Raw genomic sequence first — 24,941 nt, forward strand, 5'->3', positions numbered from 1 at the left:
GCTAAGAGGAACATACTTAAACATCATAAAAGCTATTTATGAAAAGCCCACAGCTGATATCATCCTCAATGGGGAAAAACAGAGCTTTCTCCCTGAGATCAGGAACACGACAGGGATTTCCACTCTCACTGCTGTTGTTTAACATAGTGTTGGAAATTCTAGCATCAGCAATCAGACAACAAAAGGCAATCAAAGGCATCAAAATTGGCAAAGATGAATTTAAGCTTTCACTTTTTGCAGATGACATACATGGAAAACCCGATGGACTCCACCAAAAGTCTGTTAGAACTGATACATGAATTCAGTGAAGTTGCAGGATACAAATTCAATGTACAGAAATCAGTTGCATTCTTATACACTAATAATGAAGCAACAGAAAGACAAATAAAGAAACTTATCCCATTCACAATTGCAGCAAGAAGCATAAAATACCTTGGAATAAATCTAACCAAAGATGTACAAGATCTGTATGCTGAAAACTATTGAAAGATTATGAAGGAAATTGAAGAAGATATCATTCAATACACTCCCAATCAAAATTGCACCAGCATTCTTCTTGAAGCTAGAACAAGCAATCCTAAAATTTTTATGGGACCACAAAAGGCCCCAAATAGCCAAAGTAATTTTGAAGAAGAAGACCAAAGCAGGAGGCATCACAATCCCAGACTTTAGCCTCTACTACAAAGCTGTAATCATCATGGTGCATGGTATTGGCACAAAAACAGACACATAGACCAAGGTAATATAATAGAAACCCTAGAACTAGACCCACAAAAGTATGACCAACTAATCTTTGATGAAGCAGGAAAGAATATCCAATGGAAAAAACACAGTCTCTTTAACAAATGGTGCTGGGAGAACGGGACGGCAACATGCAGAAGGATTAAATTAGACCACTTTCTTACATCATTCACAAAAGCAAACTCAAAATGGATAAAGGACCTGAATGTGAGATAGAAAACCATCAAAACCCTAGAGGAGAAGGCAGGAAAAAACCTCTCTGTCCTCAGCTGCAGCAATTTCTTGACACATCCCCAAAGGCAAGGGATTTAAAGGCAAAAATGAACTATTGAGATCTCATGAAGATAAAACGCATCTGCACAGCAAAGGAAACAATCAACAAAACTAAAAGGCAACCAATGGAATGGGAAAAGATATTTGCAAGAGACATATCAGACAAAGGGCTAGTATCCAAAGTCTATAAAGAGTTCACCAAACTCCATACCTGAAAAACAAACAATTGAGTGATGAAATGGGCAGAAAAAAATGAATAGACATTTCTCTAAAGACATCCAGATGGCCATCAGGCACATGAAAAGATGGTCAACATTGCTCCTCTTCAGGGAAATACGAATCAAATCCACACTCAGATATCACCTCACCTCAGTCAAAGTGGCTAAAATGAACAAAACAGGAGACTATAGATGCTGGCAAGGATGTGGAGAAATGGGAACCCTCTTTCACTGTTGGTGGGAATGCAAACTGGTGCAGCCACTCTGGAAAACAGTGCGGAGGTTCCTCAAAAAAGTAAAAATAGACCTACCCTATGCCCCAGCAGTAGCACTGCTAGGAATTTACCCAAGGGATACAGGAGTACTGATGCATAGGGGCACTTGTACCCCAATGTTCATAGCAGCACTGTCAACAATAGCTAAATTATGGAAAGAGCCTAAATGTCCATCAACTGACAAATGGATAAAGAAATTGTGGTTTATATACACAATGGAATACTATATGGCAACGAGAACGAATGAAATATGGCCTTTTGTAGCAACGTGGATGGAACTGGAGAGTGTTATGCTAAGTGAAATAAGTCATACAGAGAAGGACAGATTCCATATGTTTTCACTCCTATGTGGATCCTGAGAAAATTAACAAAATATCATGGGAGAGGGGAAGGAAAAAATGGTTAGAGAGGGAGGGAACCAAAACATAAGAGACTCCTAAAAACTGAGAACAAACTGAGGGTTTATGGGCGGGGGAGGGAGGGTTGGGTGGGTGATGGGTATTGAGGAGGGCACCTGTTGGGATGAGCACTGGGTGTTGTATGGAAACCAATTTGACAATAGATTTCATATTAAAACACATTTAGTTAATCCTTTCCCTTTTGTTTTTGCTAAGTATGGCCTCAGTTTATCATTTTTAGTTATGCTTCCAAAAACCAGCTTATAGTTTCATTCATCTGTTCTACTGTTTTTGTTTGTTTCTTTGTCATTTATTTCTGCTCTAGTCTTCTTTATTTACCTTCTCCTGCTGGCTTCAGGGTTCATTTTCTGTTCATTTCCTAGCTCGTTTAGGTGTAACATGGTTGTGTGTTTGAGATTTTTCTTCTTTCTTGAGTTTGGCCTGTATTGCTATATATTTCCCTCTTCCAACCACTTTTGCTGCATCCAGATGGTTTGGCACTGGCATATTTCCGTTTTCATTTGCTTCCATGTATTTTTTACTGTTTCCTTAATTTCCTGAAAATCTCATACATTCTTTACTACAATGTCTTTAACTTCATGTATTAGTGGTGTTGCTGAAGGTTTTCTTGTGGTTGACTTCAAGTTTCATAGTGTCCTGGTATGAAAATATCCTTGGTATTATGTCAATATTTTTGTACTTGTGCAGGGCTGATTTGTTACCTAGTATGTGATCTGTTCTGGGGAATGTTCTATGTGCACTCAAAAGGAACGTGTATTCTTCTGTTTAGAATGGAATATTCTGAATATATCTTTTCAGTCCATTTGGTCCAGTGTGTCTTTCTAAGACATCGTTTCCTTATTGATTTTCAGCTTAGAAGATGTGTCCATTGTTGTAAGTGGAGCGTTAAAGTTCTCTATTATTATTATTGTACTATTATCAATTAGTTTCTTTGTTTCTTATTAACTGATTTATATATATCAGTGGTTACAATTTTAGCATATAAATATTTAAAGCTTTATATCTTCTCATTGGATAGACCAGTTTATGATGATATACTGCCTTCCTCATCTCTTGTAACAGATTTTGGTTAAAATCTAGTTAATGTCATAAGTGTATGGTACTACAAACTTTCTTTTGACGCCCATTAACATGATAAATTGATGTCTCTCCCCTCACTTTCAATCTACAGGTGTTTGGGTTGAAAATGAGTCTATTGTATGGAGTGTATAGAAGGTCTTGTATTTTTTTTTTTATCCATTCTGTTTTCCTATGTCTTTTGCTTGGAGCATGTTGCCCTTTTACATTCACAGTGATTATTGATAGACATAAACTTAGTGCCATTGTGTTAGCTCTAAAGTCACTGTTTCTGGAGATTTTCTCTGCTTATTTCTAGTCTTTGTTTCTTTTAGTCTTCCTGTCCCACTTATAGAGTCCTAAAAAATATTTCTCAAAGGGCTGGTTTAGAGGCCATGAACTCCTTTGGTTTTTGTTTGGGAAATTCTATCTCTCCTTGTATCTGAATGACAGCCTTGATGGGTAAGTATTCTTGGCTGCATATTTTTGAATTGGGCATGTTGAGGATATCATGCCACTCCTTTTTTGTCTGTGGGTTTCTGTGGAGACATCTGCCATAATCTTTTATGTCTTCCCTTTTAGTTAGAGACTTCTTTTGACTTGCTGCTTTTAGTATTTTTCTTTATATGTATATTTTGCTAATTTTACTGTGATATGTCTCCGTGTTGGCTGCTTTTTTAATTTTATTTTAATGGGAGTTCTCTGTGACTCATATGTGGACGACTGTTTCCTTCCCCAGTTTGTGGACATTTTCCACTATAATGTACTCAGATAAAACTTCTCCCTTTTTTTTCTCCCTCTCGTCTTCTCTGGGACTCCTTTGAAAATAATTCTATTACACCTTATGGAGTTGCTGAGTTCCCTAAGTATACGTTTGTGATGCAATATTTAATTTTCCTCTTCTTTCCTGCTTCATTTTCCCCCATAATTTTATCTTCTATGTCACTTACTCATTCGTCTACTTCTTTCCACCTGAGATCATTATATACAATCAATTTCACATCTCGGTTATAGCATTTGTAAAGTTTCAGCCTAACAAGTTTTTAGGTCTTTTCTATATGCAGACAGAGTACACTCGTGTCTTGTATGCTTTCTTCAAGCGCAGATAGTATCCTTATGATGATTTTTAAAAAATTCTGTTTACTTATGATAGTTTTTAAAAATTCTGTTTACTTATGATAGTTATAAAAAATTATGTTTGAGGCATATTGGGAATATCTCTTTTAATTCTATCCCTGACAATGAACTTTACCTTTTTTTCTTTTGGAATGAATTCCTCCATCACTCTGTATGTCTATGTCTTTGCTTTCTTAAGTTTTTTGGAAAATCCTGTTATATTTTCTGCTTCTAGATTAGTGTCTTTATTGAGAAATGTTTACATACTGTTGAGGACCTGATATTATGGCAGCATTTCTTGCATGTGCCATGGGCACTGTGCTGTCATGTATTGGCTGCTCTGTCCCTCAGGTCAGACCTCTTCAGAGTTTCTCCTTGCCTCCAGTGGGGAGTTTTTCAACTTTGTCCATAGTGTTGTGAGTTTTAACTAGGTGAGTTTGTTCTGCCTGTTAAAAGAGGCTAATTCCTATCTCCCCTACAGGTGAAGCTTTGCCTCACTATATGGTCAGTAGACTTGGTGCCTGTGGGGTTATATGGTGGTCTTTGGAGGGAGGGGCGTGGTGCTGGTCTGGGTTCCGGGCACTCTTTTCCTAGTAAGGAAGCATGTGAGAAGGCAAGGGGGGTGGATCTTGGTGTCAGTGGCTCAGCTTCTACTTGGGGGTGCTGTGCTGCTCACTGAACTCTGTCCATGCTGATTGGTTGGAGGAATTATTGGCCTCAGCTCCCCCTCTAGTCCCTGCGTTGGAGTTCCCAGCCGCCCCTGTTCAGGAAGCCCTCAGACAGAGAGAACAATCTGTACTCGTGGGTCCCAGGCTTCCGTCAGAACCCTGCCTACACCCTGTCCATTTCCAAGCTCTTGGCCCACCTGGTGGCACAGAGATATTATGTTTTATCTCAGGAGCTCTAGCTGGGTTTGAAAACTCCAAATTGTATGAACTGAATATGACAGGGACCCCACTGATCTTCTGTGAGAGGGTTTCGCTGTCCTGTGGCTGGAGCTGGTTATCCCACAAGGGCAGTTGCATGAACACTAGGGGCTTGGAGTTCATGGTGGGGAACAACAAGAAGGCAGCATCCAGTTAGCTGCTCTCAGCAGAGGCTCCAATGCTAATGACCAGGGCAGTGCAATGGTGCCTGTCAGCTCTCATGTCCCATGAAAGGCAATGCCCTCTCTCCCAATGCACTCACAGAAGGGGACTGTCTATCCCTTTGCGAGCCAGGGGGTCCTCTGACCACAGTGCCTCCATGGGCCTCTGTTCTCCTTCTTCACAGGAGCGCTGCCATGCTCACCAGGCTCCATCATAGTGATGGCATGGACTTCTAAATCTTCAGTCTTTGAACTCGACATTTACAGCAGGTTGACTTGTCATGAGTAGCTGTATGTGTCATCTTGACTGCATCATGTGTGCCCAGATACACAACTGTTTCTGTGTATGTCTGTGATGAGTTTCCAGAAGAGATTGGCATTTCCATCCATGGTTTCTTTCTGCCTGGGCATCACCATTCCATTATAGTTCTGAGTAGAATCCGATGCAGAGGGAGGAAGAATTCCCTCATTTTTACTTCCCATGTGCTTGTTGAACTGGAACATTGGTCTCCTCCTGCCCTTGTTCTTACAGTTACATCATCAGCTCTGCATTTTCTGAGACTAGACACTAGTTCAGAATCAGATGAGAGTTACAACACAGGTCTTACTGGTTCCCCAACTTTTGACAGTAGATCATGGGACTTCTCAACATATTTTGTCATGGAAACCAATGTGCTTTGGGTTCTGTTGCTCAAGGGAATCCTGACTAATACACGGAGATGATATATCTCTTGTTTAGAGGAATTGAATAAAGCTGTAGCTCATTTAAAGTCCTGAGTAGCAAAGTGCCATGAAGAAGTGTCACGTTGTTTGATTGGAACAAGAGCTGAGTGAAGATAATGGGGAGCTGTGGTATCCTGTGGTTCTGGCTGCACAGGGAGTGCATCTGGGACTCCTGTAAAGGTTCAGCTGTTGTGCCTCAGGAAATCTGCAATTCACTCATATTGAGGGACAGGAGTAAGCAATGCAAACAACCGTGTCTTTGTGCATGTTAGGGTAGTTTTCCTATTACAGCAAAGTTTCTAAGTCAAGGAATGAATAGGAAAGCACAGAATACTGTGTCCAGGGAGGCTACCTGGAGAAACTGCTGTGTGGAGAGGAAGCCCCAGACCCTGACAGGAAACCTGCCTGTAACCTTATCTGCACCTGTGCCTGGGAACACAAAGCAAAATTGTGCATAGTGTGCCTCCCTTGGTGGTGCTGATCCCCCCTGCAGGGAGGTTTGTGTCTGTGCTCCCAGTGGGGTCCCCTCACTGTGTCTCTTGAACAATAATTTGTGGCCGTGTCTTTGGCCCTCAGGATGTTCAATCTCCAGATAGAGCGTGTTTTTGGCGTTGTCTCTGGAGATGGTGAATCAGCCCTTCACGGAGTCTGTGTAGCTTGTGCTACTTCCATCATATCTAATATATCCGACCCACTGCAGCCCCTTCCCTGGAGCCTGGCGGACCCAGTTCATGCTATAGCTACTGAAGGTGAATCCAGAGGCAACACAGGTGAGTCTCAGGGACCCCCCAGGCTTCACCAGGTCTCCCCCAGACTCCACCAGCTACACGTCACACTGGACACCTGCAGACACAAGACATCTTGGTCAGGAAACTGTCACACATCCACTGTTTCTCCCTCATATCCACTCACATACTCAGTGTCTCTCGTTAACCATGAATTACCTTTTAAAAAAGCATCAAGGAAAACCCAGCCAAGCACAAACTCCATGGTGAGGTGTCTGCGGTCTGTCCTGATCACAGAATGGGAACACCTGGGACTCCTGGGGCTGGGGCTACTCTCCCTGCTGCAGGGTTGGAGCTGGACTGGTTTAATCAGCACAGGGCGGGCCCTATTTGCATATCCTCTGACTATATATCAAGCTCCAGACATATTTGTTTCAAATTTAAAACCAGTGTTTGAGAGACACTTCTAGATTACTTCTTGCAGAAGGGGCTGTGACAATGTAAATAATTCTAATCTGTGAACACAGTTATGTTTTCATCTGTGTTTGCCATTTTACATGTCTTTTCCCAGCACGTCATGTTTGGTATGCTATTTTACTTTTTAGTGAAATTTAATCGTAAATACTTTATTTTGTGCCACATAATTTTAATGTGTGTTTATTTTTGTGTGACAGATAGAGAGAAGGAGAGAGAGATCAGAGAGAGAGAAGGGGACAGAGAATCCCAAGCAGGCTCTGCACAATCATTGCAGACCCTGCCTCAGAATTAAACTCAGGAACCATGAGATCATGACCTGAGCCAAAATCAACAGTAGGCACTTAACGGACTGAGCCACAAAGATGCTCTATTTTGTGCCATTTTCAATTGTGTGATTTTGTTATTTTTTTCATACACTATGTTTTTGGTGTATAGAAATACAACATATTTTTGTACGTTGATATGTATCCTGAACTTTTCCTGAGTTTATTAGTTCTAATACTTTTTTTTTGTGGAGTTTCTAAGGTTTCACTATATGTAAGTTCATGTGATTCTCAAACAATTTTCTTCTTACTGATTTACATGTCTTTATTTCATTTTCTTACCTAATTTTAGGGTACATATTCAACTTGAAGGAGCATAAAGCTTTTCCCTTCTTTGTTTCTGTGTTCTTTGTCTGGTCTAAGGATTCAGTTGACATAAGACAGATCTACAGAAGAGAATAAATTTCATTTTTCATGTGCACAAGCTTCCTAATAACATGAAATGCAGAGAATGATGAAAATAGGTGGCACTTGTGCCTTTTAGAATACAAAACAATGGATTTGCTAAGAGTTAACAAGACAGAGATTTGGGTTTGGGCAAGTCAATTAGTGAGGAAATAACAAGGCTTGTTTGCACAGCCTTCTTGGTGCTAAGTTCCCATTTCTGGTGCCAAGGATGGTTCTCCCATTCTGGTAGAGGGGAAGAAGTTTCCCAGGAGAGATTTATTTCCTGCTCTCAGGGGACAAAGGAGGGTCACAGTTTCCTTAGACTAGCTGTTACTCAAGTGACTTTCCTCCAAATAAGCAATGTGACAAGATGACATACATTGGGTGCCATATTTTACTGGTCTTCATGTTACCATATGGAATACCTATGTTGGGAATGAGCATCCTTGCCCAGCTCCTAATATGACAGGAAAAGCTTCAGTTTTTCACTGTTAAATATGCTGTCAGGTGTGGGCTTTTCATCTATGGCTACGATTTTATGGAGGTAATTTCTTTTTTTCCCTCAGTTGCTGAGAGTTTTTAATAATGACAATTTGTTGAATTTTGTCTAGTTTTATATGTATCAATATATGATGATATAGATGATCAATATTGTGACTGCATTGTCACATATGACCCATTAAATGTGCTGTTGCATTCACTCTGCTAGGATTTTTGCATGTATGTCCATCTGAGATATTGGCCTTTAGTTTCTCTTCTTGTGTTGTCTTTCAATTTTGCAGCATAGTAATGTTGGTCTTGTAGATGAATTGGGGCATATTCCCTTTTTTTTAATTTTTTGGTAAGAGTCTGAGAGGTATTGTCATTAAATCTCTTTTATATTTTGATACAATTCATAGATAAAGCCCTCTGTTACTAAGCTGAATTTTTTCTTTTGGGGCGGGGTATGATTAGATTATAGATTCAATCTTACTTGTGTTCATTCTGTTAATTTTCTAATATTTCATGTAGAGTCTTGTGGATTGTATGACTCTAGAAATTGCCTAGTTGCCCAGATGTGTGTGCCATTCTGAATGAAGGTGGGATTTCAGTACATTCCCAGCAAAGGAAATGGAAGCACAGGATTTATGACTTACAGAGCCCAGAACAAGAGGACACAAGGACCCAGGGAAGGGGAGGCCTCCATCCCAAATTCCCAATGACCAGGACATAGAAAACAGGGTAGCAAGTACAGGATTTCTTGGGAGCGGATGTGGCTGAATTTGCTAACTTTCACAGGCTCATCTGTGTGTTTTTCTAGAAGGTGCTTAGAAAACCAAAGTGGGAATCCTAGGCAGATTCTTATCTAAGGTAAACTCACTGAAAAGTAGGCAAGTGAAAGAGAGCAGGGATTCACATTCACCAAGGTCCCTCTGGATGCCAGAGTCATCCACAGGCACTTGTGCCTACCTTTCTAATTGATTTCATGGGGTGCTCCTTTCAGCCTCGTGGTCTCAGTCTCCCACATTTGGAAATTTGCTCGCCAGGGAGGCACAGCTTGTGCTTGGTGGAACATAATGCCAGTCCCTTTCCCTCATAGCCCACAGACACCCCAGTGGGGGACAGGTAGTGTGGGGGGTGGTAGCCCTCCATTATCCTGAACACACGTTGGGACTGGGGGAAAACAGATTACCTGGAGAATGAGAAATATTCAGTGTGCAAGAACACAGTTTTGGAGAAAACTCATGAATTTGCCCATAAAAGACCTTGTGTCAACTTCTCTTATTTCTGGACCAGACACTTCCACTCAAGACACAGCTGCTGACTCATGTCCTCTTCCCAGAAACTAAGGCTCAGTTTGGGCTCTTACAGGCTTAAAAACTACATAAAGGCCACAAGCATGCAGTTTTCAAGTTTTATTTCAGAGTGCTGGTCAGTGACCCATGAGAGACCTGGTGTCAGAGCCATGATGGGCCTGAGGACCCCTGTGTCTCCACAGACCCTTGGAAACGTGGATGTCAGCTGTGGGCCTCATTACTGTATTTTTACAGATGCACCAGGTGCATTGTCTACAGTTCTTCAGGGGTCTGGAGGATAAATTCTGGATTGTCTTCTCCTAAAATCTCTTCCTTAACTTTCTTTGTGTTTACAGTTCTGACATTTCTGGCAACACCAAAGAGGAATGCAGCTATTATGGAATAAATCAGACCAAAAACCACTCTGAGATATACCATGGATTCATGACTTTGCCTGACTGACTAAATTCTTCTTGGAGGGGTCCACTGTCTGTGCTCCCACCAGGGCCTCGTCCAGTGCACTATGGAGGATCCTAGCCTATGTGCTATGGCAGCTCTTGTTATGGTTGCACATCCCTCTGTGACTGCATTTCTCTGGGATACAGTCATAATTCAGCTGAGCCCCACTACCATTGCAGTAGGTATCCTAACAACTTTTCAGGATCACAGGAAGTACCAGTACTCATATGACCAATCTCAGTTGTTCCTGTGCTACAATGTGAATCCAGCCCCAAACACCAGAACCCTGGATCTCAGACAGTTGGAATCCAACATGCTCTTGCAGCTGAGGGAGATGTGTGACATTCCTACACTGCAGCCTTCCACAAAGCACGTCTGTGTGGTAACAGGGTTCAGCGTTGAATTCCCCGGGGTCTTCTGCGGTGTCCATGTCGGCTGCCTTTGTGATTTATGGTATAGCAGACATCTTCACCTTTCCCAGAAATTCTTGGCAGTGCATAGTGCGGTCAGTGCAGTTTCCATGATAGCAGCAGCCCTCTTCAGTGCACGCGGTTCCATCTTGCATATGGAAGTCATCAGGGTACGCCAAGGACACCCCACAGCAGGACTCTGGAAGATCACGTATATTTTGGATTGGCCTGCAGAGTGTCCAAGCAGCGGAGTTGGTGCAGTCTGTATAGCATCTGCCTGTATTACATTTGCCCCCAGGGGTTCAGATACAATCACACCTACAGCAGAGATTGCTGTAGCACTGCTTGAATGAGCCGCAGTCACACTGCTTGCCTGGATCCACTATGTAGTTTCCATAATGATAGTGGGTCAGGCTTTTATTTAAATGCACCATTTCAGTGTTGAACCTGAACTTGCCTGTTCCACAATTCATTATGTGCTGCATATGAATGAAGGATCAGTTACTAAAAGCTTCCATTATACCAGTTAATTGGGTCCTAAGGCAGCTGGACCTTTTTTGGCAAGCACATTCATCAGTGTCAAAGCACAAGCCACAATTTCTTGCAATCTGATGTGTTGCTATGACAGACAAGAGTAAACAATGTCTGCCTAAATAACCCAGAATGATGGCATATAACCCATTGTTGGATGGCATATAGAATTTACAACTGGAGTGCAATGAACCTCATGGGGCCCATCTCAAATCACAATTATGGGTGAATATGGTTTAAGAATTTGAAAATATTTTGACTCCTATTATTGAAGAAAAAAAAACTCTGATGCAACACATAATTGCCTGTGTGAGCTTGATGTCTCTCACTATAAATGATCATGAAACCAATAACTTACATCAATACCATGAAATATTGACTCAATTAAGCTAACTAGCCTTATTAGGAATTGGGCACTTTTTTCCACGTGGTTAACACACTATACATTGTTTTGAAACTGAGAGCAAGTCCTTTGAAAATTCTGTGATGGGATGAACAGAACTTACTAGAGATCCTTCGTGCTGCACTGGCATTTCCTTGAAGAACAGGGGGTCCCTTATCCTCCTTATATCCCAGGTTATAAGTAGGTCCCGTTGCATTGGTGTCTGCTGCTATCTGAGAAACAATGAGTTCAAACCATTGGAAAACACTGAGGGGTCTGATTTCATAGGCAAGTTAATCCAACTTCATCATATCTTCAAGGCTGCCATAGCATGTGTCAATTGTGACCATGGAAAGAGGAATCTCCTCCAGGTAGCCGAGGTAGTAACAGTCTGGAGGCCTGAAGGGGTAGTCCATCTGCAAGGCTCCCTGAGCATCCTGAGTCATCATCAGCAGAGTCTGGACCAAAAGAGTTTCTTGTGCCTCATGTGGATAACATGGCTCTTGCCCCCAAAATGCAGGCTATAGGACAGACAGCCAGGCATCTGATCGCCCTTGCCGTGGTGCAACTCCTTCTTGGGAATTACCACCTCAGAAGAGATGTAGCACCATGAGGGATGCCCTTGAGAACCTTGGACAGGAGCCAGCACTGCCCACAGTGCAAACAGCAAGAGGGTGCCCTCAGGGTGACCTGGCCTCTGCCAGCCTCATGCCCCTGCTCAGGGACATCTGCCAGTGAGAATGGATAAATGGAGGATCCTCAGCAAAGCCAGGTCTAGACCATCAGACAGAACAGAGGGCTGTGCCAGGTGGCCAGCACCCTGCACCTGGGGGCCGCCTGTGAGGTTAGGCAACAGTCCCAGGGTGTGGCATTGGGTGACCCTGCACATTAGTTCAGCTGGAGTGGATGTGGGACAGGCAGGTGGGCCATGGTCAAGAGTGGTCACATGGACATGGGTAGGGATTTGGATCCAGATGCATGGCTCTAGTCAACACCTTCAACCTTTCCTCCAGCTACTTGCATATGGGCTATGCAGTTATATCACCCTGAACTTCTCTACCAATTCCATGTCCTGTGGTACGGTTGGGTCACTTTCTTTGGATGACTATTTTCCTCATTACAGAGACCACTGCTTTTGCTTCCTTGTGATGTGGAGGTAAACATTGTCAATTTTACCTTTATGGGTGATGCAAAAAATCTCTTTGTAGTTTGATGTGTCTTATTCTCCTTGGCTATTAGTTTGCAAGCCATTTGATCCTTTTGGTTTTTGCTTTGAAGCTACCTCTGAGTTTACTGAAGAAAACATTTCTCAGTATTCTGAGTGATGATTGGTGAACTACAAGGTTGTATTTTAGTATTTTCTTATGCCAGCTGGGGAGAACAGAAAGTACTGCTGACCATGTGTGAGCCCCAGGGGTTTTCTCCTCTAATCCCTTATGGTGGTTCTTTCCTGGCCTCTGGCAGTCTCCTCCCATGTAGTTTGGTTCCCTCTTCAGCTGGAGATGCAGGGAAGTTGAGGTTACTTTGGCAGCTTGCACCATGGAGTCTGCCCATGATCAAAAGATGGTATTGACCATGGCACTGCCTCGTTTAAGTACCCTCTACTGCTTTAAAACGCCCTGGGTCAGGGAGAAACCTCAGAGTTGGCATTTGGACAAGAGTTTGCCTTCTCCCCAGTGGCTGGCCTTCTGAATATAGCTCAAATTCCTTTCCCACCAAAACTAAAACTTTGAACATTGACCTTTCCAGCAACAGGCAGCTGAATTTGGGTTTTGATAACAATGAAATGGAGAGTGAAATGGCAGTTTCCAGGGCCTGGCAGGGAGGGTCAATGTGGACTAGATCTCAACGGCTATGATTTTGTGTTATGCAAGATGATTAAGTTCTAAAGGGGTCTCCATATCATTACTCCTGTAATTAACAATACTGTAATGTATGGTTAAAATTTTGTGAAGAGTGTGGGTCTCATGTTCAGTGAGATCTTACCACAATAAAAGTGGAAGACATGAGTTTTGCTTCTCACACAACAGTGTGCTGAACTGCATGGACACACTCTCTACTGATAATGTGAAAATAATTTTAAAAAACTTACATGTTTTGAAAACTAACCCCGTGGATATGTCATTTACAGATATCTTCTTCCATTCCATAGGTTGCCTTTTTGTTTTGTTGATTGTTTCCTTCACTGTGCAGAAGCTTGCTATTTTGAGGTAGTCTCTCTCTATATATAATTTTCTTGTATTATATTAATGTAAACTCAAGTCTGTTAACATACAGTGTAGTACTGCTTTTAGGGGTAGAATTTAGGGAACCATCGCATACATATAATACCCAGTTCTCATTTCAACCAGTGCCCTCCTTAATGGCCACATGCCATTTAGCCCACCTCCCCCACTTCCCCTCAGTTTGTTCTCTGTATTTAAGAGTGTCTTCTGGTTTCCTCCCTCTCTGTTTTGATTTATTTTATTTTTCCTTTCTGTATGTTGTGTTTCTTATATTCCACTAATGTGTGAAATCATAGGATATTTGACTTTTTCTGACTGACTTGTTCCACTTAGCATAATACACTGTAGTTCCATCCACATTATTGTAATTGCCAAGATTTCATTTTTTGATGGCTGAGTAATATTCCATTGTATATATTTACCACCTCTTCTTTATGCATTTATCTGTTGATGAATATTTGGGCTGTTCCACAATTTGTTTTTTGTTGATAGGGCTGCCATAAAGATTGGGATGCATGTGCCCCTTCGAATCAGCATTTTGGTATCCTTTGGATACCTTTGGTATCCTTGGATAAATGCAATTGCTTGAGAAGAGGATAGTTCCGTTTTTAATTTTTTGAGGAATCTCCACACTGTTCTCCATACTGGCTTCCCCAGTTTGATTAACCATTAACAATGTGAAGGGTTTCACTTTCTCTTCACCTTGCTGACATTTTTTGTTTTCTGAATTGTTAATTTTAGTCATTGTGACAGGTGTGAGTTGGTATCTCATTGTGGTTTTCATTTATATTTTACTGATGAGGGTGTTGTCGAGCAACTTTATAAGTGTCTTTTTGCCATCTGGATGTCTTCTTTGAAAAATATGTATTCATGTCTTCTGCCCATTTCTTCACTGGATTATTTGGTTTTTGAGTGTTGTGTTTGATAAGTTCTTTATAGATTTTGGATAGTAACCCTTTATCTGATATGTCATTTGCAAATATCTCCCCCCATTTTGTCAGTGGCCTTTTAATTTTGTTGATTTGTTCTTTGCTGTGCAGAAGCTTTTTTTTTTAATTTTTTTCAACGTTATTTATTTTTGGGACAGAGAGAGACAGAGCATGAACGGGGGAGGGGCAGAGAGAGAGGGAGACACAGAATCAGAAACAGGCTCCAGGCTCTAAGCCATCAGCCCAGAGCCCAACGCGGGGCTCGAACTTACGGACCACGAGATCGTGACCTGGCTGAAGTCGGACGCTTAACCGACTGCGCCACCCAGGCGCCCCTGTGCAGAAGCTTTTTATCTTGATGAGATCCCAGTAGTTTAGTTTTGCTATTGTTTCCCTTGCCTCTTGGGACATGTCTAGTAATAAGTTGTTCTGGCCAAGGTCAAAGAGGTTGGTGCCTGTGTTCTCCTCTAGTTTTTGATGGTTTCCGGTGTCACATTTAAGTATTTCTTTCATTTTGAATTTATTTTTATGTAAACTGTAAGAAAGTGGTACAGTTTCACTACAAGTTCACGTTGCTGTCCAGTTTTCCCAACACTAGTTGTTGAAGGGACTTTTTTCCATCTGAGATCCTTTCCTGTCTTGTCGAAGATTAGTTGATCATATAGTTATGTGCCATTTCTGGGTTTCCTAATCTGTTCCATTAATCTATGTATCTATTTTTTGCCAGTATCATATTGTCTTGATGACTACAGCATTGTAATATAGCTTGATATCCAGAATTGTGATGCCTCCAGGTTTTTTCTTTTTCAAGATTTCTTTGGTTATTTGGGGTCTTATGTGTTTCCATGATACTTTTAGAGTTGTTTGTTCTAGCTCTGTGAAAAATGCTGGTATTATTTGACAGGAAATTGAATTATTTGCAATGAATGTCTAGATTGCTTTGGGTAGTATCGTCATTTTAACAATGATTTTTCTTTTAATCTATGTACATGAAATATTTTTCCATTTCTTTGTGTCTTCTTCAATTTCTTCCATAAATGTCCCAGATTTTTCAGAGTACAGATATTTTACCTCTTTAGTTAGGTTTATTTCTAGTATATTATGGTTTTGGTGTAACTATAAATGGGATTGATTCCTTGATTTCCCTTTCTCCTGCTTCATTACTGGTGTATACAAATGTAACAAATTTCTATATGTTGATTTTGTATGCTGCAAATTTACCGGTTTATTGTACCAGTTCTAGCGGGGTTTTTTTTTTTTGGTGGAGTCTTTAAGGTTTTGTATATACAGTATAAAATTCAACTCCAGAACTGAATAATCCTATTAAAAATGGCCAGAAGACATGAATAAGCATTTTTCCAAATGTGACATACAGATGGTATGGTCAACATCACTCCTCATCAGGGAAACATAAATCCAAAGTACAATGAAATATCAACTCACACTGGTCAGAAAGGCTAAACTCAACAGCACAAGAAACAACAGGTGTTGGTGAGGATGCAGAGAAAGAGTATCCTTTTTGCAGTGCTGGTGGGAATGCACACTGGCACAGCCACTATGGAAAACAGCATGGAGGTTCCTTAGAAAGCTAAAAATATAACTACGTTATGATCGAGCAAATGCACTACTAGGTATTTACCCAGATGATACAAAAATACTAAGTTAAGGGTTTTTTTACCTTTATGTTTATAGCAGCTATATCACAAAAGCCCAGCTATGGAAACAGCCCAGCCCAAGTATGCATTGATTGATGAATGGGTATAGAATATGTGGTATATCTATACACACACACACACACACACACACACACACACACACACTGGAATATTTCTCATCCCCAAAAGGAATGCATTTGCCATTTGTAAGCACATGTATTGGGTTAGAGAGTATTATGTTTACTGAAATAAGTCAGAGAAAGGCAAATACATGATTTCATCCATATGTAGAATTTAAGAAGCAACAAATGGGCAAAGGGACAAATAAGAGAGAAGAGGTAATCCAAGAAATAGGCGATTTTTTCAATGTTGATATATTTATTTTGAGAGAGAATGGGAGGTAGGGCTGAATCAGATGGAAAGAGAATCCCAAGGAAACTCTGTGCTGCCAGTGCAGAAACGAAAGTGGGGCTCGATCTCAGGAACCATGAGATCAAGACAAGAGCCCAGATCAAGAGTCGTGGGCCTAACCCATGGAACCATGTAAGCACCACGAAACAGATACTTAACTATAGGGAAAAAACTGATGGTTATCAGGGGGACGGTGAGTGGAGGAATGCGGAAGTAGTTGATGGGAATTAAGGGGGGCACTCATAATGAGCACTGGGTGCTGTATTGCAATGTTAAATCACTATATTTTACCCCTGAAAGTAATATTACATTGCATGTTAACTAACTGGAATTTGAATAAAAACTCAAATAATGTATTTATAGTGCCTGCAAATGGCCATGTTGGCATACAGCCCATGAAGAAGCATTTATTCCAGAAAATATACTAACAGAAAGAACACCTAGAATATTTGAACTAAGGTATATTATTTTCCTTTCCCACCCCAGATCAGCAAGTAGAAACTCCAGTGCAAGTAGCTGGGACTATAGGCATGTGCCACTGAGCCTGGCTGCAACCTCCCCTCAAGACTGTTGTAACCAATACACAGGTTTCCCGGTGACCAGCTCCTGTTCAGAGGACTCTTTCCCAGAGGGACAGGATGTCAGTGACCCTAAGCTGTTTGCTGTTGAGGCCAAGCCCCAGCAGGTGCCACTGAGATGTGCGACTCACTCATTGTGTGCAGCCCAACTCCTAGGATGGAAGTCTGCCCTGGGCACAGTCCACTAGGGATGCTGGGAACCTGATCACCCCAGACCTGACTTGTATGGCAGGGGTCTCATGCCACCAGGACAAGCAAGCCACAAGGCAGTGAAGCTGCCAGCCACCCCTAAACAGAGCCCTCAGTTTCCAAACTGAGGAAGGAGGGAATCCTTCTCAGGATTTGTCCCCACCTGAAGCTGTACACCTTTGCCAAGTTTTGCCCAGGGAAAGGGGGAGATGGAGCAATCCTCTAAATCTAGGAGCAAATCTGTTCCGATAGAACTGACTTCATTTCCAGCTGAGTGTGAGGAAGGTCTGTGCCTCATGTTGTGGGAGAGGCAGGTGCAGGAGACAGATGGTTCAGTGGAGGATTCCTAACCTACTCCTGCTCACCTGCAGTAGAGAGCCAGAGACAGGGTCAGTGGAGGGAACAGCTCCTGTCAGAACACATATCAGACTATGGCCTCAACAACTCTCCATTCAGAGGAGTCCGAGGTTGTAGGGTTCAGTCTGTGGAGACTCCATACATCAGAGGGTGGTTGAACATAGGAGTGCTCTCAAATGAAGCAGAGTATCTCATCATGTGGTTTGGGAAAGAAAGAGATAAGGAATGCCCAACCAAACCACTGTCACCATGGTCTGGCTGTGTGAATGTCCCAGGTCACACCACCTCTGTAATTATGGGACTACCGCCCTTCCCTCCACATCATGTCTCTGAGGTTCACCTGGTTTCAGGTGTGCATCAGTAGTGTCACATTTCTGTGGCAAAGCATCCCATTGATGGAAGTTTCGTAGTTGGTTTATTCCTTTATATTTAGAAAGACTTTTGCCTTATTCTGAGCTTCTAACACTAAGAAAGATGCTATAAATATTTACACACCATTTATTTTCTGAGCATGGGATTTCATTTTTCGGGGGCAAACACTCAGGAGTGGTATTTCCAGGTTACATGTTAAGTCATCCATGTATAATGTCATAAGCAACAGCCAATGATTTTCCAGAGCTGGTGTTTATTTTTCATTCCTCCCTGCAGTGTTTGAGGCCCCACGTGTGCTGGATGCTCACCTGGATGTTGTTGCCAGTGTTCCCTTCATACCTGAGCCATTGGGATGTGTGTATAGGGCATCTATTGCGTTCTTGATTTGAATTTCCCTGACAGTCGATGGTGTGAAGAGTCTTCTCCAGTCCGTACCTAACGTGTCTATAACCTCAAGGATAGGATGTCTACTACACAAGGCTGTGCTTGTTTTATGGAGGTTTGTTTCCTTTCTTCCTATTGACTGTTGAGGGTTCTTAGCATATTCAAGATGCAGGTCCCTTGGTGGTTATGCAATTTGTGAATATTGTCTCTTACTCTGTAACTTATCTCACTATTGATTTTCACGTGGGCAGATAAACGTATTTGATTTTTACAAAGTCTATTTATACCATTTCTTTTTATGGGTGTTCTTTCTTAGCTATAATTTTGGTTTTCTTAATGATTGATTGCTTGTGACTAATATTTTTTTAGAATGTTTATTCTTGATAGAGAGAGAGAGAGACAGAACGTGAGCGGGGAAAAGCAGAGAGAGCAAGACAGAATCCCAAGCAGGCTCCAGGTTCTGAGCTGTCAGCATAGAGCCTGACACTGGGGCTCAATCCCACAAACTGTGACATCAAGACCTGAGCTGAAGTCAGAGACTTAACCGACTGAACCACCCAGGCACCCCACTGATTTCTTGATTGCAATGTAACTAAAATTCTATTTTTTTCTGGTTTCTCTCAATGTTGACTTCTTCCCTAATTTGGTCTCTGGTGACTTAGTGTTTTTGTTTGTTTTTAAATTTATAGACTCTAGCAACTCATTTTCCTGGCATGGTTTTTTTCATAATATATGGAAATTCTGTTCTCATGCTGAAATTGAAGTTCAAATTTCACAAGAGTTGCTATGCTGTGTCTCTTTGGCCAGACTGCTCATCATATTTTCTAGATGTGCTCCTGGGGTCAAAAAAGACGTTTACCTTTCCAGGTGGTGGGTTTTCTCTATGTCTCAGGAGCCGTTGAGCTCTGTGCACACAACCGAGTTCTTGACACAAGATTTTTCCTTTGCAATTCTATGTGAAACCCTGAAAATCCATTTTTTGCATTGTCACTTTCAGACCCTTCATGAATAGAACACATTGAAACTCTTGTATCATTTCCTAAAATTATTTTACTCTTGCATGTTTGGGAGTATAATTTTTCTTCTTCCTTCCAAGGGGAGCTCATATCTGCATTTGTGGAATTCTTCCAGGCTTCTCATCTGTTTAATGCTTTTTCAACGTGCTGTGCAGTTTTTACCAAATGCATATTTAGGTTTATTTGTACTCTGCCACATTGGGTGATAGAAGCTGCGAGACAGGCTGCACCATATAGGCTTTTTTTTTTTGTTTTTTTGTATGTGATCTGTCATATTGAATATTTATAGAACATATAGCCCCTCACTTTCATGCACCACTAACAGGGGACATGGTCCTTTTCAAAAGAGACAGGAAAGGAAGACAAGGGAGCTGAAAAAGCAAGTCAGGGGAGGAAACCCAGAGCTTCTCAGGAAGTATCAAGTCTCCACACTTTCCAGTTCTGTAGATGTGGGTCCCTGCTGAGGCCCAACCTGGGTTCTTGTGCAGGTGTCTGGACAAGCCGCCCATAACATGTGGGCACAGTGGAGTTGGGAAGGGCAGCTGTGGTTTGAATTCCAGCCCACGTGGCACTGCTGTGAGAATTCATGAGTATGTTAATTAATGTCCATTAGCAGGGATAAAATGAGTAAATGCAAGATGTCAGACTCACTACCTTAGATTCCATGTTTATTACACTTTGTGACAATGTTTCTCCCTTTTTCCACTTTTTAAATTTTTTAAGTTTGTGTTTAAATTTTTGTTAGTTAACATATTGTGTAATATTAATTTCAATAGTAGAATATTGGTTCATCACTTACATTAACACCCAGTACTCATCACAACATGTGGCCTACTTAATCCCCATCACCCATTATCCCATCCCCCACAACCTTCCCTCCAGAAACCCTCAGTTTGTTCTCTAACCTTAGAGTTTTTTTTATGATTTCTTGCTCTTTTTCCCCTTCCCCTATGATCATCTGTTGTGTTTTTTAAATTCCCCATATGAGGAAATCATATGGTGTTTGTCTTTCTTTGACTGACTTACTTTGCTTAGCATGATACCCTCTAACTGCATCAACTGGAACATTGGTCCCCACGGCCCTTTTTGTGAGAGTTACATCATCAGCTCTCCACATTCTGAGACTAGACACTAGTCAGAATCAGACAAGAATTACATCACTGGTTTTCCTGTATCTTCAGCTTGTGACACTAGATCATGGGACTTCTCAACCTATTTAGTCATGGAAATCAATGTGCTTTGGTTCTGTTCCTCAGGAGAATTTTGACTAGTACACGGAAATGGTTTGTCTCATTTAGAGGAATTGAATAAAGCTGTAGCTCATTTAAAGTCCTGAGTAGAAAAGTGCTATGAAGATGTGTCACGTTGTTTGACTGGGACAAGGGATGGGTGAGGATAATGAGGAGCTGTGGGATCCTGTGGTCCTAGAGTGCATCTGGGACTCCTGTAAAGGTTCAGCTTTTGTGCCTCAGGAATTCTGTAATTCACTCATGTTGAGGGACAGGAGTAAGCAAGTGCAAACTACTGTGTCTTTGTGCATGTTAGTCTAGTTTCCCTATGACAACCCAGTTGCTAATTCAGAGAGTTAATAGGTAAACACAGAATCATATATCCAGGGAGGCTCCTGGGGGAAACTGCTGTGTGGAGAGGAAGCCCCAGACCCTGACAGGAAACCTGCCTGTAACCTCCATCTGCACCTGCTCCTGGGAACATAAAGCAGATTTGTTCATAGTGTACACCCCCTGGTGGTGCTGATCCCCTCCTGCAGGGAGGTTTGTGTGTGGGCTCCCAGTGAGGTCCCCTCACCGTGTCTCTTGTACAGTAATATGTGGCCGTGTCCTCGGTCTTGAGGTTGTTTATCTGCAGATACAGCGTGTTCTTGGCGTTGTCTCTGGAGATGGTGAATCGGCCCTTCACGGAGTCTGCGTAGCTTGTGCTACTTCCATCAGTATTAATATATGCGACCCACTGCAGCCCCTTCCCTGGAGCCTGGCGAACCCAGTGCATGTAGTAGCTACTGAAGGTGAATCCAGAGGCTACACAGGTGAGTCTCAGGGACCCCCCAGGCTTCACCAGGTCTCCTCCAGACTCCACCAGCTGCACGTCACACTGGACACCTGCAGACACAAGACATCTTGGTCAGGAAACTGTCACACATCCACTGTTTCACTCATATCCATTCACAGACTCAGTGTCCCTCGTTCACCATGAATTACCTTTTAAAAGAGCAACCAGGAAAACCCAGCCCAGCACAAACTCCATGGTGAGGTGTGTGTGTTCTGTGCTGATCACAGAATGGGAACACCTGGGACTCCTGGGGCTGGGCTTCTCTCCCAGCTGCAGGGTCGGGGCTGGGCTGGTTTTATCAGCACAGAGAGGGCCTCATTTGCATGTCCTCTGACATATATATCAAGCTCCAGACTTAGATTTGATTCTTTAAAAGTGAACGACAGTGTTAGGACGCACTTCTACATTAGAGTGTGTGGATGGCGGTGTGACAATATGAAGAATTTTTTTTTCAGTTTTGGATTTTTACCTTTATTAACGGAGCTTTAGGAATGATCTTTAAGAAATTTTTACCTCAACATCATGATCACCGATTATTTTCTTTAAAAAATATTTTAATTTTTTAATTATTTATTTAGTATGTATTTTTAGTTTTTAAAATTTACATCCAAATTAGTTAGCATATAGTACAATAATGATTTCAGGAGTAGATTCCTTAGTGCCCCTTACCAGTTTAGCCCATCCCTTCCCACAACCCCTCCAGTAGCCCTCTGTTTGTTCTCCATATTTATGAGTCTCTTATGCTCTGTCCCCTCCATGTTTTCATATTATTTTTGTTTCCCTTCCCTTATGTTCATCTGTTTTGTCTCTTAAAGTCCTCATATGAGTGAAGTCATATGAGTTTGTCTTTCTCTGACTGACTCATTTCACTTAGCATCATACCCTCCAGTTCCATCCACGTAGTTGCAAATGGCAAGATTTCACTCTTTTTGATTGCCAACTAATACTCCATTGTGTGTGTGTGTGTGTGTGTATATATATATATATATATATATATATATATATGTATATATATATATATATATATATATATATATATATATACCGTGTCTTATTTATCCATTCATCCATCGATGGACATTTGGCTCTTTCCATACTTTGGCTATTGTTGATAGTGCTGCTATAAACATGGGGGTGCATGTGTCCCTTTGAAACAAAACACCTGTGTCCCGTGGATAAATGCCTAGTAGTGCAATTGCTGGGTCATAGGGGAGTTCTATTTTTTGTTTTTTGAGGAATCTCCATACAGTTTTCCAGAGTGGCTGCACCAGCTTGCATTGCCCCCCAAAATGCAAAAGAGATCCTCTCTCTGCATCCTCGCCAACATCTGTTGTTGCCTGAGTTGTTAATGTTAGCCATTCTGACAGGTGTCAGGTGACATCTCATTAGGGTTTTGATTGGCATTTCCGTGATGATGAGTGATGTGGAGCATTTTTTCATGTGTCGGTTGGCCATCTGGATGTCTTCTTTGGAGAAGTGTCTATTCATGTTTTTTGCCCATTTCTTCACTGGATTATTTGTGTTTTGGGTGTTGAGTTCGATAAATTCTTTATAGATTTTGGATACTAACTCTTTATCTGAGATGTCATTTGCAAATATCTTCTCCCATTCTGTCAGTTGAATTTTAGTTTTGCTCATTGTTGCCTTCACTATGCAGAAGTGATGAGGTCCCAGTAGTTCATTTTTGCTTTTGTTTCCCTTGCCTCCAGGGATGTGTTGAGTAGGAAGTTGCTGCAGCCAAGACCTAAATGTTTTTGCCTGCTTTCTCCTTGAGGATTTTGATGGCTTCCTGACTTAATTGGGGTCTTTCATCCATTTTGAGTTTATTTTTGTGAATGGTGTAAGAAAGTGACCCAGGTTCATTCTTCTGCATGTCGCTGTCCAGTTTTCCCAGCACCACTTGCTGAAGACACTGTCTTTATTCCATTGGATAGTCTTTCCTGTTTTGTCAATGTTTAGTTGGCCATACATTTGTGGTTCCATTTCTGGATTTTGTATTCTGTTCCATTGATCTGAGTGTCTGTTCTTTTTTTTTTTTAATATTTGGCATTTATTTATTACTTTTCAGAGACAGAGACAGAGCATGAGTGAGAGAGGGTCAGAGAGAGAGGAAGACACAGAATTCCAAGCAGTCTCCAGGCTCTGAGCAGTCAGCACAAAGTCTGATGTGGGACTCTAACCCAAGATTGGCCAGATCGTGACCTGAGTCAAAGTCGGACGCATAAACGACGGATCCACTCACATGCCCTGAGTAACTGTTTGTGCCGGTACCATACTGTCTTGATGATTACAAATTTGTAGTGTAGCTTGAAGTCTGGGATTGTGATGCCTCCTGCTTTGGTTTCGTTTTTCAAGATCACCTTAGCTATTCTGGTTCTTTTCTGTTCCATACAAATTTTAGGATTATTTGTCTAGCTCTGTGAAGAATGCTGGTGTCACTTTGATCGGGATTGCATTGAATATGTAGATTGCTTTGGGTACTATCGGCATTTTAACAATATTTGTTCTTCCTATTCAGGAGCATGGAATCTTTTTCCATATTTTGTCTTCTTCAATTTCTTTCATAAGCTTTCTATAGTTTTCAGTGCATAGAGTTTTTGTCTCTTTGGTTAGATTTATTCCTGGGTATTTAATGGTTTTTGGTGCTACTGTAAATGGGATAGATTCCTTGATTTCTCTTTCTGTTGCTTCATTGTTGGTGTATAGGAATGCAACGGATTTCTCTGCGTTGATTTTATATCCTGCCAATTTGCTGAATTCATGAATCAATTAAAGCAGTTTTTTGGCGGAGTCTTTTGGGTTTTCCATAGAGTATCATGTCATCTGTGAAGAGTGAAAGTTTGACCGCCTCCTGGCCGATTTGGATGCCTTTTATTTCTTTGTGTTGTCTGATTGCAGAGGCTAAGACTTCCAATACTATGTTGAATAACAGTGGCGAGAGTGGACATTCCTGTCTTGTTCCTGACCTTAGGGAGAAAGCTCTCAGTTTTTCCCCATTGAGGATGATATTAGCATTGGGTTGTTCATAGATGGCTTTTATGATCTCGAGGTATGGTCCTTCTATCCCTACTTTCTTGAGGGTTTTTATCAAGAAAGAATGTTGTATTTTGTCAAGTGGTTTCTCTGCATCTATGGACAGGATCATATGGTTCCTGTCCTTTCTTTTATTGACGTGATGAATCACGTTAATTGTTTTGCAGATATTGAGCCAGCCCTGCATCCCAGGTATAAATCCCACTTGGTCGTGGTAAATAATTTTTTTAATGTATTACTGTTTCTGGTTGGATAATATCTTGCTGAGGACTTTTGTATCCATGTTCATCAGGGAAATTGTTCTATATTTCTCCTTTTAAGTGTGGTCTCTGTATGCTTTTGGAATCA

General features: G+C 41.5%; 2 gene segments (V, D, J or C); both read right to left on the reverse strand.

The window, feature by feature from the left end:
- The window catches only part of LOC122468141, a 54,358-nt gene extending 45,386 nt beyond the window's left edge, over positions 1 to 8,972 (reverse strand). Inside the window, exon 1 of the V gene segment in view lies at positions 8,969 to 8,972.
- A 2,698-nt stretch (positions 8,973 to 11,670) lies between these two features.
- On the reverse strand, positions 11,671 to 21,822 carry LOC122468142. The segment is given in 3 exon segments: positions 11,671 to 11,835; positions 21,168 to 21,610; positions 21,710 to 21,822. Coding segments are annotated over 3 exon segments (654 nt in total).
- Between the last annotated feature and the right edge of the window lie 3,119 nt (positions 21,823 to 24,941).

This window comes from Prionailurus bengalensis, chromosome B3, assembly GCF_016509475.1.
Source record: "Prionailurus bengalensis isolate Pbe53 chromosome B3, Fcat_Pben_1.1_paternal_pri, whole genome shotgun sequence".
In the NCBI taxonomy this organism is placed as follows: domain Eukaryota; kingdom Metazoa; phylum Chordata; class Mammalia; order Carnivora; family Felidae; genus Prionailurus; species Prionailurus bengalensis.